The sequence below is a fragment of the Schistocerca cancellata genome, chromosome 3, assembly GCF_023864275.1.
Source record: "Schistocerca cancellata isolate TAMUIC-IGC-003103 chromosome 3, iqSchCanc2.1, whole genome shotgun sequence".
NCBI classification, from domain to species: Eukaryota; Metazoa; Arthropoda; class Insecta; order Orthoptera; family Acrididae; genus Schistocerca; species Schistocerca cancellata.
The window spans coordinates 25860395-25877335 of NC_064628.1; the positions used below are offsets into that span (position 1 = coordinate 25860395).

The 16941-nt window shown below is 36.2% G+C and overlaps 1 protein-coding gene across 1 annotated transcript in view; it reads right to left on the bottom strand.

Moving 5' to 3' along the window:
* Positions 1-8240, bottom strand: part of LOC126176825 (cytochrome b-c1 complex subunit 2, mitochondrial) — a 58663-nt gene extending 50423 nt beyond the window's left edge. Inside the window, exons 1-2 of the mRNA XM_049924009.1 lie at positions 8090-8240; positions 5176-5321 (exon numbers count right to left, since the gene is read on the bottom strand). Of these exons, the coding sequence (XP_049779966.1) occupies positions 5176-5321; positions 8090-8134 (191 nt within the window). The 5' untranslated portion in view covers positions 8135-8240. The remainder of the gene's footprint in view (positions 1-5175; positions 5322-8089) is intronic.
* Between the last annotated feature and the right edge of the window lie 8701 nt (positions 8241-16941).

The following is a 16941-nucleotide window of genomic DNA, read 5'->3' on the forward strand; positions in this document are numbered from 1 at the left end:
GTGACTTCTAAAACTGATCTGTCTGTTTTAAAAGTCTCCTGCTGTCAATGGTGTTTAAAGCTTTTTGCACATCTAGTTCGCCTGGCACTTCCATCAATTTCATAATATTTAAGATTAACCAGGTTTGATTTGAGATGAGGGGCACTCAACATCATGGTAAGCAGCGAATCTTGACACCGCACTATCACTGAAATATAGCAGATCATCCAGCAGGGCTTTTTTAAAATTATTTAGTCCTATCACAACAGTTTTTGGTGTCCGTACCCATATACAGTTGTTAAAACTCTCATTTGGGTCTTTATCCTACCATTCAAACACTTCTCTAATTATCTTCAGTCAAATGGCAAAGATGCTTTTGGTGATAACAAAATTCTGTTTTTAACAGTGCTGTCAGCATGACATGGGGCCATTGTCATGTGCTACTTTTAAAATTCCTTTTATTTTGGGGCTTTCTTCAACATGACCTCTTCAAAGCAAACTACTAATTGTTCAGAAAACCACACAGAATTTTTTAAGACAAAAATTTTAAAAAAAATCAATATTTTTGAGAATTATTCATATACTAGCCACCGTAAGTGTGCAGTGACTTCTGTGCCGACCTGTATACCTCTTATTTTAGGAATTATTCTAAGAATCAATTTCACATCTAACTGCAACACTCAAAATTGCTCCAACTGTTTCACAGGTAGCAATAGGAATAAAGGTTTCAATACAGTCAATCCATTGTTGTTGACTAAATACAGGAAAAACTAGTATTCTTTATAGTGATCACTTTTACCAACAACTTTATGCTTAATTAAAAAATAATAATAATAATAATAATAATAATAATAATAATGGTTTGTAATGGGCTTACAATCTTGTGACAGAGGTTCCACAGCTCATGTAGTATTTTTCTCCAATGAAGCCATTTCTTCCTCCATTGCTTTTCTGCAGCACTCATGGCCTAGAGACTTAATAGCCTCTGTATAATTCTAAGTTCTTATTTCAACTGGTATTATTTCAGTAAAATGATCTGATTTCTTCAGTTGTTGCTTATTTAATTCTCTCTCACTAGAACTTCCTTGTACACGATTTTTCATCATTCATTTTGCTTGCCATTGTCCTTCCAGTTTCCTCGGACTCACAGCCAGCATCCTTGCTCTAAATAACCTGTTTTTTCCTATTCAATCCAGACTCAAAAGCCACCAGTTCCACTGAAGCAAGCACTAAAGATTCCTTCTGGATCCCATATATTTCACCTTCACTTTGGAATATGAATTAATCACTTCGTTCCAAAAATATAACTTTTTTGTGGATAGCTTGCAAAGTATATTGCCACTCACATGACTTTTACTAGTTCTATTTAACACATAAACAGCCACGTTTATGTTTCTGCGGTTAAAAGCTTAGGCCAATCCTGAGCTAGCAAAATGGTTCAAGCTAGTTCCACAATAGTTCCGCTGGTACGCTCAGCGCATCTGTTCAGCTCTGCAGTGTGAAGATTTACGTCAATATTGTTAAATTCCTAATCGCCATCAAATTAAATGCTTTTGGTGATTGTCCACAAAAATTCCTCACACTGTTCAGCATTTCCGTAGTCTTCTCTGCAAGACTTCTGATTGAGAAAATGTACAATTTGCTATTTTGAAAAATCACAGGTAAAAAACAAAAAATATTCAGCTCCTCTTAGCAATTTACATTCCTTAGCTACATACATGTCAGCATGAATCACTTCTCCAGGTTGTGTAATACACTGCCTTCATGACCAAACACTGCTCTGATGCTGCTTTTCCGTAACACATGCCTCACAAAATTCTTCACCAAAGTGTTCCAAATTATACACTTCATTGCTTCAATAATTGTTGAACAAGGCATTTGTTCTGATGACACAGGCGTTCATACCAAATCTGCAGAGATTCCTTCGACTACAAGGATTAACTGGTATTGTCATTCATATCCTTATCACCTTCAACAAATCCCCAATGCATATGCCACATGCCTTAACAAAATCATTGTGTTGGATGTCAAGCTCGTCTTTTGATGAATACAAACCTAGCCCCTTGTCCATAGCAAATAATACAAAGAGATTTTTTTTTCACCCTTCTGGAATATACACAACATTGTCCATACGGTTTAGCCACTCAAAAAAAGTTTCAAAATAAATAGTCCCTTTTCATAGTCCATTCATTGTCAAATTGTTGCCCATATGTATCTTGTAACCCCCCCACTCCTTCCCAAATCCAGTTATTGTCCACAATAAGCAAAGTCTTTAATGAAAAATGTGAGAGGAGTGAAGATTACAATAAACTTTCTAGTTAACTTAGCTTTTCATGCAGAGTTGGCTCCAGCTCTTCTTGTCTAGGGGTCTGATTCTTCAAGCTGAAATTCTAACATTTTAGGTCCTCATGGTTGTATTGATCTACATAAATTTGAAGATTCTTGTTGCAGAATTTTTGTTGTTATATTAATATATTTTGTCATATATTAATATATTATAAAGTCTTTTGAATTTTCACGTTAACATAACCTGAAATTACATTGTTCGCCCAGATACAAAAATACATCCAATCACATCAGAGGCATGCTTACTACTACTACATTATGCGGTAATAACAATATTTCAAAGGGTTCACAATTTTTCTTGACAAATGAATTTCTATTAATTTCGATTATTATTTCATAAATCAATGCAGAAGTAAATACAATAAACAGTCCCAAATTGTGTAATTAATAATAGAAATTTTAAGTGTGCCAAATAATTCATAATTTTAACTGTCATTCAGAGCTAGTACTTATTGATTGTAATGCTGAAAATAAAGTAATTCCTTCTCAAAAATATTAGCTTGAAATACAACACACTGTGGATAAAATTATATGAAAATTTTCAGAAAAGCAGCTGTGATGATACTGACCTGTCCAAAATTCAAAAAATAATACTGGTATCAACAACCACAGTTGAGGAAAAGTAATGCTAGAGGGGGATGTCCTGTTACAACCTGTAGTGGTTTTGTGAACTTAACCAACAATGTGACCACTCAGTTTTCTTAGTCATGTGATTCATCACCTCACAATTAGTGGCCCACAAGTCCTCATCCTATTCTGCTCTTATTACTTCACTAATGAAAACCTGGCCAGGTAGTTCATTTTTATTTTATTTAGTGACACTTCTTTGTTTTTGTTTAGCACTGACTCTTTTATATGGCAAATACACCAAAAACAAAACAATTAACCTTATTTTTGTTTGTAGACTTATATATTTGATGATTTAACTTTCCTACCAGTGGCATCATCTGCATTTCTCATTTCTTTAGCATTTTCTTTGGTAGCCAATAGAGCTACTAACTTGGCCCATTTACCCCTCCAATAAGCACCATGATTTTCATCACATGCTAACATGTTCATTACATATTTTAGTGTCTTATCTTCAGATCTGGCCACAACAACTGTCATAGGCTCTCTCCACCATCTGGCAATGTGTCAAGCAGTCACAACATCAAGGATATTCATCAGATTTCACACTGAGCCACTGCACGCAAAGTACCAAGTCTTCAAGATTAGTAAGATCTGTAACGATGTCATCACCTAGATCCATATGAAAACTGAAAAATTCTGACTCTAAAGAACATGCAATTTGTTTTGTTTTCTGTTCAAACACAAAATGTAGCTTGCTCGACATACCTTTCGTACCCACACACATAACCAACACCACCATTACTTTTGCTTCAGCAGTTCTATCATCTGACTTTCCATGTTTTTAGCACTGCATTAAACATGTTTAGTTGAGCTTTTGTTGCATACACTGTCAAAGGCTCAGATCTTTTGTACATTGCCAATAAACACATCGTTTGCATCTTCTGATATACGTAATAATTTTCTTACTGCTAACTTCTGTATCATCCAGTTTTCACCCTCTCGCTGTTTCTCAGTACCATGGAAATCCACTGTAGCCCCATAAAACAAGTCAGATTTACAGCTGCAAAAAATTCACACTAGAATGTGCCAGACAATTTACTGTGTAACAATATGAACCATGCAAATAAAGCAACACATGCCAACATATTTCTGGTATCACGAGATGCAAAATGATAGTCCCAAATTTCTTTCTTCGAAGGAGCCACGGACTGGGTCCCATAACATACTGTAAAAATCCAACAAAAAAGGCATAACATATATTGTTATTGTTAAATTACAAATGTTGGCAATAGAAGCACACTGCGAACACTTGTGTTCCAAAGTTTTATGAGGCATTTTGAGAACCATTCCTGCAATGAACACACACACACACACACACACACACACACACACACACACACACACACACCAAAAGCTTTCAATTTTGTCAAGCAGGAGACAAAAAACATGATTGCTAGTATTCCCCAGTTCTTAATGTAGGCCCAGTTTTGTATAATTATTTTGCTAATTGTAAGGTGCTCAGCCCAATGCCAGAAGTTGTAAAACCAAATTATTTCTAGGCATTATTGCTCCTATGGCCTTACTCCAGCCTCAAAGTTTTGTAGGCTTAGTAACTACAGCGTTTCCCTCGAGTTAATTTTGAACAGTCATATGTCAGCTTAAAATAAAGTTCAAATGGCTCTGAGCACAATGCGGTTTAACTTCTGAGGTCATCAGTCGCCTAGAACTTAGAACTAATTAAACCTAACTAACCTAAGGGCATCACACACATCCATGCCCGAGGCAGGAATCGAACCTGCGACCGTAGCAGTTGCTCGGCTCCACACTGCAGCTCCTAGAACCGCACAGCCACTCCAGCCGCCTTAAAATAAAGTGTTCAATCTTTTCTGGATATCGAGTCATATCATATTGAAAATTAGAAATCACTAATGGATAAAACCAACATTTCATAGTCTCTGCTGTGCACAGTATCACAATTTCAAAAGCTGTTCGTTTGTTTCACATATTGAGTGGAGGGGGGAAACTCAATTTGTTGCTGATGGGAGGAGTAGCAACCTGCTGTTGCCCATTGGCAAACACTGAGAAAACTTTTATGGTATCTCATTCAAGCTGCAGAAGCCTACACACTCAGCATCGAAATTTTTAAAACATTGTGTAGATTGCTGAATCTAACATAATGCTTGCACCTTAATAAAACAATTATTATGTCCTCATTTATTTGGCTGAAGTAATCGGTCCAAAACATTGGACAGTCAAACCTGATTCTTTAAATATACTTACCGAAATAGAACAGAAACTCTGGAAATTGGAGAATAGTTCTCCAATGATGCCACAACCAGTTTATTCGGCAAAACTGTTGTCTTCACACCTTCCTTTGGTGAACCTGGGCTAGGGTGGGTTGCGGCTTGTGCAGCAAAAGTTCGAACCTACAACAAACATTTTCAAAATTAGGTGTGCGACAGAGGCTTCACACAGAAGACAATGCTTAATATATCTGAGATCAGTGAGACAGAATGGGATACGACTGTGGCACTGGTTTGGACTGAAAAGTTTACTGATGTGAGCTAAGGTAACTAACAGGTGCAACTTCTAAGTTGTGAAGTCAGAATAATTACAGTCATTCCCAACTTCTACAGCATGAGACCAAAAGCCAACATCCATTCATTAGTGACAGCAACCAATATTGTCATAATTTTCAGCTCTCCTACCATGCTATTGCATTTCAACATTGCATGGTGTCAAGTGGCAGATTCAGTGTGATGGTACCACCTTCTTCCCCATCCCCTAACACGTTTTGTACTTATGTGCAATAAATGTTCATATATGCATCAAAATACTCCAAGAGATTTGTTAATTCTCTGTGTTCTCTGGACTTACCTCACCATTTTACTTTTTGTGGCAAGAAGTATGTAAATACGACAAAAGGTATTAAGTATGCCGTGAATGTACAAGCAGTACTGTCAATATTCAGCAAATTATGGCTGCCAGACTACAATCATTTCCCAGAAATAACAAGTCTTTCCTCTGCTCAGTATGGTTTCTAGGAAAATAAAAACACAAATCATAAAGCCTTTTGAGATTCGTAAATCACAATATACTTTTGCAAAAGTTGGATTCTTATGGGACAAGAAAAACTGCCCATGGCTGGCTCAGCAATTAAGTCAAAGACCAAGCACAGTACGTTCATATAAGTAAAGTCAATCAATTAGGAATCCTAAATAGGGTGCATTCATCTACACAAGTCATAAAACATGGTGTGCCTATGCCTCAGTTCTAGATCCTTTGTTATTTCTACTTTATATAAATGACCTTCACTCCTCCCTACCCATTAGTAAGGAGTTTCAGTTTGCTGGTGACACTATTTCCATATCTCAAATACTAAGTCCTTACCTCAAATACAGACAGATCTACCCTGTCAGTAATTAATAGAAATACACCCCAAAGAGACTCATGGCTTGTGCCAAACAGACTCCTCCTCAACGCAAAAGGAGACATTATGCCCAACATTCCACACCGTTCAGATCAGAACTCCCCACTTCCAACAGTAAGAGGCAACAATGTTGAATTTGTCAATGGGACTAAATCCTTAGGGATTTACATCACTGACATATTCACATAGAAAAAGCACATCGACATTATTAGGTGCAAGCTTAGCTAAGTCTGTTTTACACTCCACTCAGTGAGGAATGTGCTGACTGCCAGCACATTGCAACACATGTATTATGAACTTTTCCACTCAGTACTACACTGTGGAATTATTTTTGGGGGTCATAGTACTGAATCAGTTAAATTATTTATGGAAAAAAAATAATCGTGTACAAACAGAAACCTGTAAACCACTCTTTAAAAAATTAAAACATTCTACCTGTCTCTAGTCAATATATCTTTCAACTGCTCTGTTATATGAAATAAAATATCAGCAGATTGCACAGGATTCTGGACAGTGCTCCCTGTGACAGGTCAAAAAAGTAATCAAGACTCGTTCCTCATTCTACTAAACTGGATAGTAATGGTGATAAATAAATGTGAATCAAACAATACAAAATCTCTTGAAAGAAGTAGAAAACATTCAAGAACTAGCAAAATTTTTAAAATAACTTAAGACCCTTCCTAACAAAGCATTGCATGTGCAGCATTAAAGACTTTCTTCAATGTGACCCATCATAAATTATATCGTATATATTTTGATTATCTTTCAAAACTAAACTCTTTTATTAGGGACAGTATTTTTATTACCATTTATTAAAATTATTTTCAACACATATTTAATATTTTCAGTGTGATGTACACTGTAAGAAACAACGTTATGTCTGTAGATGTTCTCATATCATCTGTTTGACTATGTCCGTAACGTGTTGTACACTTTAGTACATCAAATGACGGAGTGGATCAATAAAGATACAATACAAAACGACGGATCAGTCTGTTACCCCAACCTATTTTCTGCTGCTTCTATGCTGAAATTGGAACTTTTTTAAAAATTGCAGTTTTGCTCAAAATTTTATTTTTCTTTCTTTTGTGTGTATTATATACCAGAATCCTCAACAACTGAAAGTGGTAAATCACAGCTGCCTGCTTCCTCAAGACTATGAATGGATGAACACTAACTGAAACTAGAAATCTGTATCGTTGTGCAGAAATAGCCTGAAGCAGCTGCTTCCACTTGTTAATGTGTAATTTCATTCGTTAGACTCCTGTTGACATTCCTTTCTTATGGTGTTTACAGAACAAGTGTTAGTGAATAGATGACCAGTCATCTCTGAACACGAAACATATTACTGTCAATTGTAGAGGTACTACTCGGCTAGCAAGAATTAATTGTATTGCTATTCTGTGAACATATTTACAATTTCCGTCCATTCGGTGCACTGACAACAATATCTTCAAGCATACAGTTATTTAACCTTCGAGGTCGTGAGGTTAATAACTTCGGTTTTGACCTGGTATACTTCTAGTTTCCTACAACGAAATTAGCACTGGCAAAGCTTCCACAGGAAACAAAAAAAAAAGTCTTAGTTTGGTGAGGGGCAAATATGAAACACTACAGTAACTTTTTCTCTTGCTGCATCGTCTGCAACCTCTCCACTGTATTCTAAGTCACAGGTTAAAAATGATTCAGAAGGAACAGATTCCGTTCTTCTTAACCGAGAGCACATACACAATAGCCTATTTAATAAACTGATATAAAACTTACTGAAGCTACTCGTAAAATCGGTTTTTTCAAAGCGTTGCTAGCCATTCTTTACTATTTTACTACCCCAGCCGCTAATGATAGAGCTAGAGCAGCGTTATTATAGTATGGAAGAACACCTTACAGATGCTCTTGCGCAAAGCTCTTGCTAATCCACCATACGCTTTCGAAAACCTGCAATTTTTTCAATGAATATTCTTCAAAGTATTTGTAGCGTACCACTGAATTTTCTTTAACCATTCATTGGTAGCGCTTTCGTAGGAAACTACGGGTTTTTGAACAATACAATCTCTACCGAAAATACTCGAGCATCACACCGATGGAATCAAAACTTAAATCGCTTTCAGTAACAAAGGAACCAAATTTAAAATTTGTCAATTTATAAATGTATAGGGGAATTGGTTCCAGTAGTTAAGAAGAAAATGCGAAACAAGAAATTGGAGAAGCAATACGTAGAGAATTTAATGAAATTATAATCTTTGTCAGTGTCCCATGTTAAATAGGAAATGTGATCATGACTCTCAAAAGTAAAACAGGATATGGGCTTAGTAACATTTTCAATAAGACCAAAATTTGTTGATCCTATGATCTGTAACGTCCGTAATCAGTACATTTGCACCCACAGTCTCCAAGCTAGTGTTCGGAATGTAGGAGATAAGGAACTGGCGGAAATGAAGCTATGAGGTCTGCTCGTGAGTCTGGTCGGTAGATCACTTACCCGCCAAAGGAAAAGATCCCAGTTTGAGTTCCGGTTCGGCACACAGTTTTAAGCTGCCACGAAGTTTCAAGTCATTCTGGTACGAAATTTATCACAAGGATACTTCCACAGCCAACTATACACAAACTAGACTCATGTAAAGTGGCAATTCTGTAAAGACGGCCTACTAAGATGCAGTACCCATCGTGAATACCATATGAGCTGTAACACTTTTGATTTCAACTGTTGTGAGAAATGCAACGTTTGGTAAACTGTTTCCTTAGACGTCGAAAGACCACGGATCTGTCTGTCAAGGCGACTTTCCTTGCTGACTCACTATCATAGAAACGATATTTACAGATAATGCGAAGCGAAAATTTTGCTGATATCGAGCCAATTTGTAACTGGGAAAAATGGAAATGAAGATGTGATGTAATTAAATCAGTAGAAAAATTAAGTGGCTCCAAATCAGAAAATTCTGTGATTAAAAAATAATGGACTTAATATCACCCCCTGTCTACACACTTATGAAGTGAATGTTTGTTAGTATTAGTTTTCAAGAATGTCTAAAAAAAGACAGTAGTCATTCCATTACACAAAAGGTTGATAAATCCTGCACTAATTACTATTGTCAAATTTCTCTGGTACCTATTTCCTCAAAAATAATTGAATATTGCATAGAAGAGAAAAAATTAGTATGCATTTGTCAAAAACCATATATTGACTAAAACCCAACATGGTCTTAGGTTCCATTTGTCAACAGTTCAAGCTGTTGAAAATGTTATTACCATTGTGCAGTCTCTTTTAATGTGCAGCAGCTAAAGCCACATAAGTAGACCTGAGCAACACATTTGGTTCTGTAAACCACAGAATATTTTTCTGGGGAAACTATCATGTTACAGCATTTGGGACTTGGTATTCTCCCTCATTAAATTCTATCTTAGTAACAGGAATCAAATTGTAAGCTACAATCATAATAAGTCAAAGTCACCGAATGTTACTAAGGTATTCCCCAAGGATCACTACTTGGTCCACTACCTTTTATAACATCAATGACCTACCCAGCAATACGCCATGCAAAACTCTGCTTTATACAGATGATACGATTTTCTTCAATTCTGAGAAGATGTTAAAAAACTGAAGAAGCAAACTAAAGATTTCCTCGGATTATGTAATATATGGTCTGAAGCCAATACCTACAACTTGACTTAAAAAACACAGTTCAGTTATGAATAGATAAAGCTTTTCAATACTTTACCTGTCCAGATTCATGCTTCCTCACTTAATATCCTTAAAAATAAGAGCCAAAAATGACTGACAGAGAAAGCTCTTTACACACTTAAACAAAGGGAAAACGCTTCAAAAGCAGACGTGTTGTACTAAATAACTCATAATACTATCAATTTTTATCTTATTTCTATGCTTTTGTCGCTTCTAGTATCCTGTCTTATGTTCCAATATATAATGAGTATGCAAGAACTAAATAATGTTCAGCTGATATTTTAACATTAAACACTCTGAGAAATTTCTGTGTATGTTTCGTATTATTTTACTGTCTATAGCTTAGTCTATAACTCAACAATGTTTAATTACATATTTACCTATTTACCTTGTGGAGAAATCTTTATGTATCAGCTTCATTGTTTTGTTATGTATGTTTTAACAATTTTATTACTTTGATTATTGATGATACTATAGCATACATAAGTATAATTCTTAATGTGCCATTCATAAGTTATAACACCTCTTGTGCATTACTTATGATGACATCAATCGTATGCAAATGCAATGTGAGATGGATGAATAAATAAATAAGTAAATGAGGCACATTATTAACTGCATACACAACACATGTATTCTTCTAGATAAATAGAAGTTTTATAGAATTGATGGTATAGCCAACGAATGGATAGTACCATATCTAACCAAAAGAATACAGAAAGTTGTACTTAATAATTCAATCAGTATAGTCTGGGGACATGATTTTGACTGGGAGGAAATCACATATGTGGTTGCCCAAGGTTCAACCTTAGGTCCACCATTGTTCCTAATATATATAAATAATCGTCTGCATAATACATAAAAAGCAGAATTACTTCTTTTTGCTAATGACACCTGTATTGTAATAGTCTAAGTGAACCTACAGAAACATAAAAAATGGTAAACAAAGTTCTAAAAAGTGGCATTGACTGGTTTTCTGCGAATGGTCTCACCCTAAATTTTAAAAAGAAGTAGCATATTCACCTCTGCACACCTAGGGATACAAAACCAATGGTAAGTGGAACACATGGCGGGGAAATAATAAATAAGGTGGAAAATTCAAAAGTCTTAGGAGCCCATATTGATGAAAATTAAAATTGGAAAAAGGAGATTTAGAACTCCTATAACAATTTGGTTTAGCCACATTTGCACTTAGAATCATTTATTATCTTGAGGAGAGAAAAATCAAGAAGCTGACATATTTTAATTCTAAAACATCATACAGAATAATGTTCTGGGGTATCTTACCTATAAGAAAGAAAGTCCTTAATGTACAAAATCGTGCTGTAAGAATAGTATGTGGTGCTGACTATCATCTTATAGACATCTGTTTAAAGAGTTGGGCATTTCACAGCATATTTTTTTCTCTCATGACGTTTATTGTAAATAATCCATAATAATTCAAAAGGAACAATGATGAACTGTACTTAATTGCAATACCAGGAGGAAAATTGAGATTCATTACTCCATGTTAAGGTTGTCTTTACCACAGAGAGGGCTGTACAAAGTGCTGCAATAAAAATTTTTTATCACTTACAATAAAATGTTTGAGAGATAACAAAGTAATATTTTAAAAAACTGAGAAAGTTCCATAGAAGAATTTGTATTATTTTAATTTGTACAGGGTGGTGGGTAGGACTTAGTAACTCATATATATATATATATATATATATATATATATGTGTGTGTGTGTGTGTGTGTGTGTGTGTGTGTGTGTGTGTGTGTGTGTGTGTGTGTGAGTGGCTGTAAAATGACTTGTTCTACACCAATACGATCTATCATGCCTAATGACCCACTGAACATGAAACCAACTTACTAACTAGTAAAAAGTGGTCTGTTATACTACTTATAATAAATGTGTGTTGTTATTCATCAAACAATATTTCTCAGATTACAGGCAAATACTGCTTCTCAGGTTGAGTAAACAGTTATCATTACAGTATTAATAAGAGCTGCAGCATAGCATATCAGATCCCAACAGATATGTGCAAGTATAGAATAATTCTGAGAAAAGACTGGATAATTACCAAAAGAACCATGGTCTACACAAAGCTTCTTGAGGAAGAGGACATAGTAACATTTGATACTTTTAAAGATATGCATTGACATTGGAAGAAGTAACTATGAGCTTGGACAAAATTACATGTATGAGTGAGGCTTAGCATATGCATCTACATACATACTCTGTAAACCACTGTGAAGTTTTTTCTGATTCAAGTTTTTACACATTGGTTCTGCTGATTAAGAAAAAGGGTCATGAAAGAGCACAAAGTAAAAATTATATCACTTTCAGACAACACCATACAAAACCATATCCCAACACAAAACTCATAAAACATTTATTTAAAGAGATATTGTGTTCACATTGCGCAATTTTTCCAGTATTCCCTTTCTCTCAAGATTTTTCTTTCAGTAACTGCCCCCAGAAATACAGTCACACATAATGAATCTATCAAAATAAGCCATTAGATATATGTTGTTTCTCAAATGAGACATCTCACAAGATCTTAAGGCTCTTATAAATGATTAAACGTGATGGTCACATTCTGCCTTAGCTGGCCACAGATTTGTCAAATAAGCTGGTACCTGTATCAACAAAGTTTGTCAATTTAACTTTACTTCTGAAGCAGTCGATTTTCGTGTATATTGTATTTTGACACTAGTTAAAATATACACATGAAAACCTTTTAAAGGAAACATTCAACTTTCTCTGAATGGACAGCGAAACGTTTAGTAACTTGTGTAGAGTTATGTCGTTCTCAGACTGAAAAAGAAGATACAAGTACGCGAAAATTTATTCTCTTCCTCTTGGTTCTCTTATGACAGTGCATTAAAATACCCATTTTGGCAACATATTGCTTATGTCGTTCGTTTCAGGATGGTAGAACTTCGACTGTTTTACTCTATTGCGCCCCCACTTGTATCTTGTGAGTAGAACATTGATTTTCTTCTTAATCTCTTTCTATGTAATAAAAGTCTGCGAAAGAAGCGACACTTAAACCATACTAGTAATTCAGGAATTGTCTATAGTCTATGTTGCCAGTGCTACTATGTTTATATATTTGATCATGTTATCCATAGTTGTGGAAACCCACGATGCAGTGAGGTAAATTGTTTAGTTCACTCATTTTGAGAAGCAAGGGGCGATCAACGATAATACGTTAGAGAAGACAAACTTCTCTGCCAAGATCTAATGGTACCATTCATTCTCAGCAACTAGTTTCAGTAATCAGTGCTACAACCTGAAGATGGTAACACTGATTGCTGAAACTGGTTATGGAGAATAAAGGCTATTATTGGTGATCTTGACAAAGAAGTTTATTTTCTCTAATGAGGTAAATTCTAATGAAACTCCTTTTCATTGAACATAAGAGGCAAACCATTAACACAAACAATGTCTGACATCTTGTCAAGTTGTCCATTAGTAGAAATTTCTCTCAAACACGTCAAAACACACTCTATGGTGACAAAAATGTCAAACAGCACCACACACAGTCAAATAATTGGCAAACATAATAAAATTTGACAAATATTTCGATGATTTATAGGCCTTTACTGTTTTCACTGGGGTAATTGATAATGAAATTTCTTTAAATTAATGACTGTATAACAATGTTGCAAAGTACTTGCCTCATTTTACATTTAATACATGGCAGAGAGTAATCGTTTTTACTTCTACTGGCGTTGTGTAGCACACAGTCCTGATGTCCTATAATTGATTGCAGCATCCTGTTTTTCTTTAGTTTATCAGAATTTTAATCATTTTTTAAAAATCCACAGTGACCATGTAAATTAGAATGTTCACACAAATTCGTACTTGTGCCTATGTGTTAATCGTTACATTGCTCTTACATACATGCATACAACAAGTCCTGTATTATATTTGACTTTTGCACAACATTACATTTTCATGTTTCACAATTTTAAACACTTGTTAAGATTCCATTTCTGGCTGTCTAGATGTGAAGATATAAGAGATACATTATTGTGTGCATGGGTTCAATATACAACAGCACATAGTAAAGAGTAAAACAACTTTCTCTTAGACATGTTACAAGCTGTCCACTCTGGGAGGCCCACTGTCTTTTTGACAACTGTGTAGCCTCACACTGAAGAGTCTGGCTTGAGTAGAGTAGGCTATGGCCTGTTTCTTATATATAACAATTTCTTTGCAGGATCAGATTATGGAAGCTCTCTGCCACAAAATGCATGCTAGCGGAACTCATATAGGAACTTCCAGTAATATGATGATGGTTTCCTGCCAGGCTACTCGATTTGATTTATCAATCCTAGAGACCCTACATAGGCTCTTAATCACTCCATCATCTCGAGTTCTTATTGGGTGATTAAAAAGTCTTCCATATTCGTAGTAAACAGAACTTGGTTGCATTGCATTATGTTCCTGATTACAACTTCTAGAACTGCACTGTAAATTTATTGCTTGTATTGCGCTAGGTTTTGGCTCATATCTGTAATATTTGAGCAGTAAATGACGCCATATTTTTTTCATATAAAACAGAAGTTGTTCAGTCGCTCAATGTTCTAAACTCTCATGCACATTTGTTCCTGCCTACAAATACGTTTATGAAATTCTCAGTTTAAATGCATTGTAAACATATTGCTCATATTCTACTTTGTTTTTGGTCTCATCCATCTTTTGTACTTTCTTGCATTTAATAGAGAATTCCATCTTAGCAGCTTTTGACTGTATTACATCTTGTCATGGAATGAATACGTAATTCTGCTTTGCATGGTGTTGCTTCTTGGCAATTAATAGCCTATACTTTCTAGTATTAGTGACAAATTCTGCAAAAGACATTAACATTTTGGAAAACCCCTGGAATGCTTTTCATTATTGGCAGCACAATAGGTCGAATCACTAGGCTGATGTACAAATTTGCAGTCAGGGTCATGGGATAACCACGAGAGTGCTCCTGCTGTTACACAAAATCATAACCCACACCATACCCGCAGGTGTAAGTGCAATGTATCTAGCACATAGATTGGTTGGTTGTAGGCTCTCAACTGGCCTCCTCCTAGCCAACATGCAACCATCACTGGCACAGAGGCAGAACCAGCTTTCATTAAAAAACACAACAGACCTCCACTCTGCCCTCCAGTCTGCTCTCACTTAACACCACTGAAATCGCAAATATCGTCAGTTCAGGGTCAATAGAATGCACATTAGAGGGCATCCGTTTTGGAGCTGTCCTTGAAGTAACCAATTAGAAACAGTTTGTTGTATTACTGTGGTATCCACAGTAGTAGGGGGGACTGATGACCTCAGATGTTAAGTCCCATAGTGCTCAGAGCCATTTGAACCATTTGAACAGTAGTAGGGTAAAGAGAGCTCTATGCCACTTTGCTTGTGCAAGTTTCATACATTCAGCAGCAAGCATATATTCAGGGGCAAATTAACCTCTTTCCTTAACCTATTGTTATGCTAATTGATTTGTGACCTCCTGAGGGTTGATTTATGACCCCCTGGGGATAATTCCTTCCCCTACTAAAATTGAATATTTTCGAACGACTTTTATCTTCTGTCATACGTTTTGTGTTCTCATATAAGCCACATATTAAGTAGTGTTTGTGTGAACAATTCATGACAAAAATTGTATGCTTAACTGAAATATTTCTCTAGGATGTTCAAATACTGTCTGAGAGTTATTTAAAACCTCTTCACAAGTATCAACCAGTCACAGAAGAAGAGAAAGCACAATTAAATTTCTGATCAACATCCATTAGGATTACACCGCTCTCCCTACCCTCCACCTCCCCATTCATCTGGGAAATCCCCAATCCCCTCCACCTCATCGATACAAGCATACTTTTGATATCAAATTAATGGACTAAATAATTAAATTGATCAATAATTAATCCCTTCCCCTCTGGGAAATCTGCCAGCCATTCCCACTTGTCCCCCATTCCCCCTTCCCATATGTAAATTGGTGGGAAAAAGACTCAGTCTGTACTGGAGAGGCAAGAAATTCAAATCAATGTCAATAATAATATACTGTTTCATATTCTTTATTTAATCACTTTGCTGGAGATAAAGCTCTCCCATTTGGGCAAGGCTCACATTCGTACCCTCTTCCCATGGTGTAATTACTCCAAACACCGAGGAATAGAATGAAGTGCAGTATATCAGCTGCTGTTTGAGTTCGCCCAAACCTGTGTCTGTCATCCAGGCACAGGGGACCTCATCTGCATACCACAGTAGTCAGGCCCCTACTGGGACCCTAGTTCCCTGTGCCACTGCCAAGTTTCAATGGTGTTCCAATTGGCTGCCATCCCTAAATTCCTGTCTGTTTTGAGCTGTCAGACAGGAAGAACTCACCATGGAGCACTCATCTGATAACTCAAAAACAGAGAGATGTTGTGCTATAGTATGCATTTTGCTGAATACTTTTGCTCAGTTCAGAACTATGTCATTGCAGTGTCTTAGTAAGTAGTGTCCTCCTGGAAAGTGTTGTCACAATATGCTCAACTGAGGACATGTTGGTGTTGGAAAGAGAGAAGTTTAATAAGTGTGTTACCTGTAAGTATACAGCTGAGACTGTGTCCATAGTGTCCTACACAGGAAATGGAAGACGGTGATAGTGGACGAGCTTGGACTGAATACTTCCCAGAAAATAATAGTGATAAAGTGCAGTGGGCTGAGATGCGTTTTGCAACTCTAAGAGAGGACTGCCTCTACTAGAGCTGTTTGTGATTCTTTGAAAAAACCTGTCAATCCAAGTGCAGGAGACAACTTTCTCCTATTCCACTACCCTGGAGTGAATGAATTGGAGGTGTTGACCTTTGTGTTTGGGCCTTGACTGATCTAGTTTATAAAACTGACACAGAGTGTGTTTGAAACAGGTCCCCCCCCCCCCCACTCCTCTCAGGAAGAGAATGC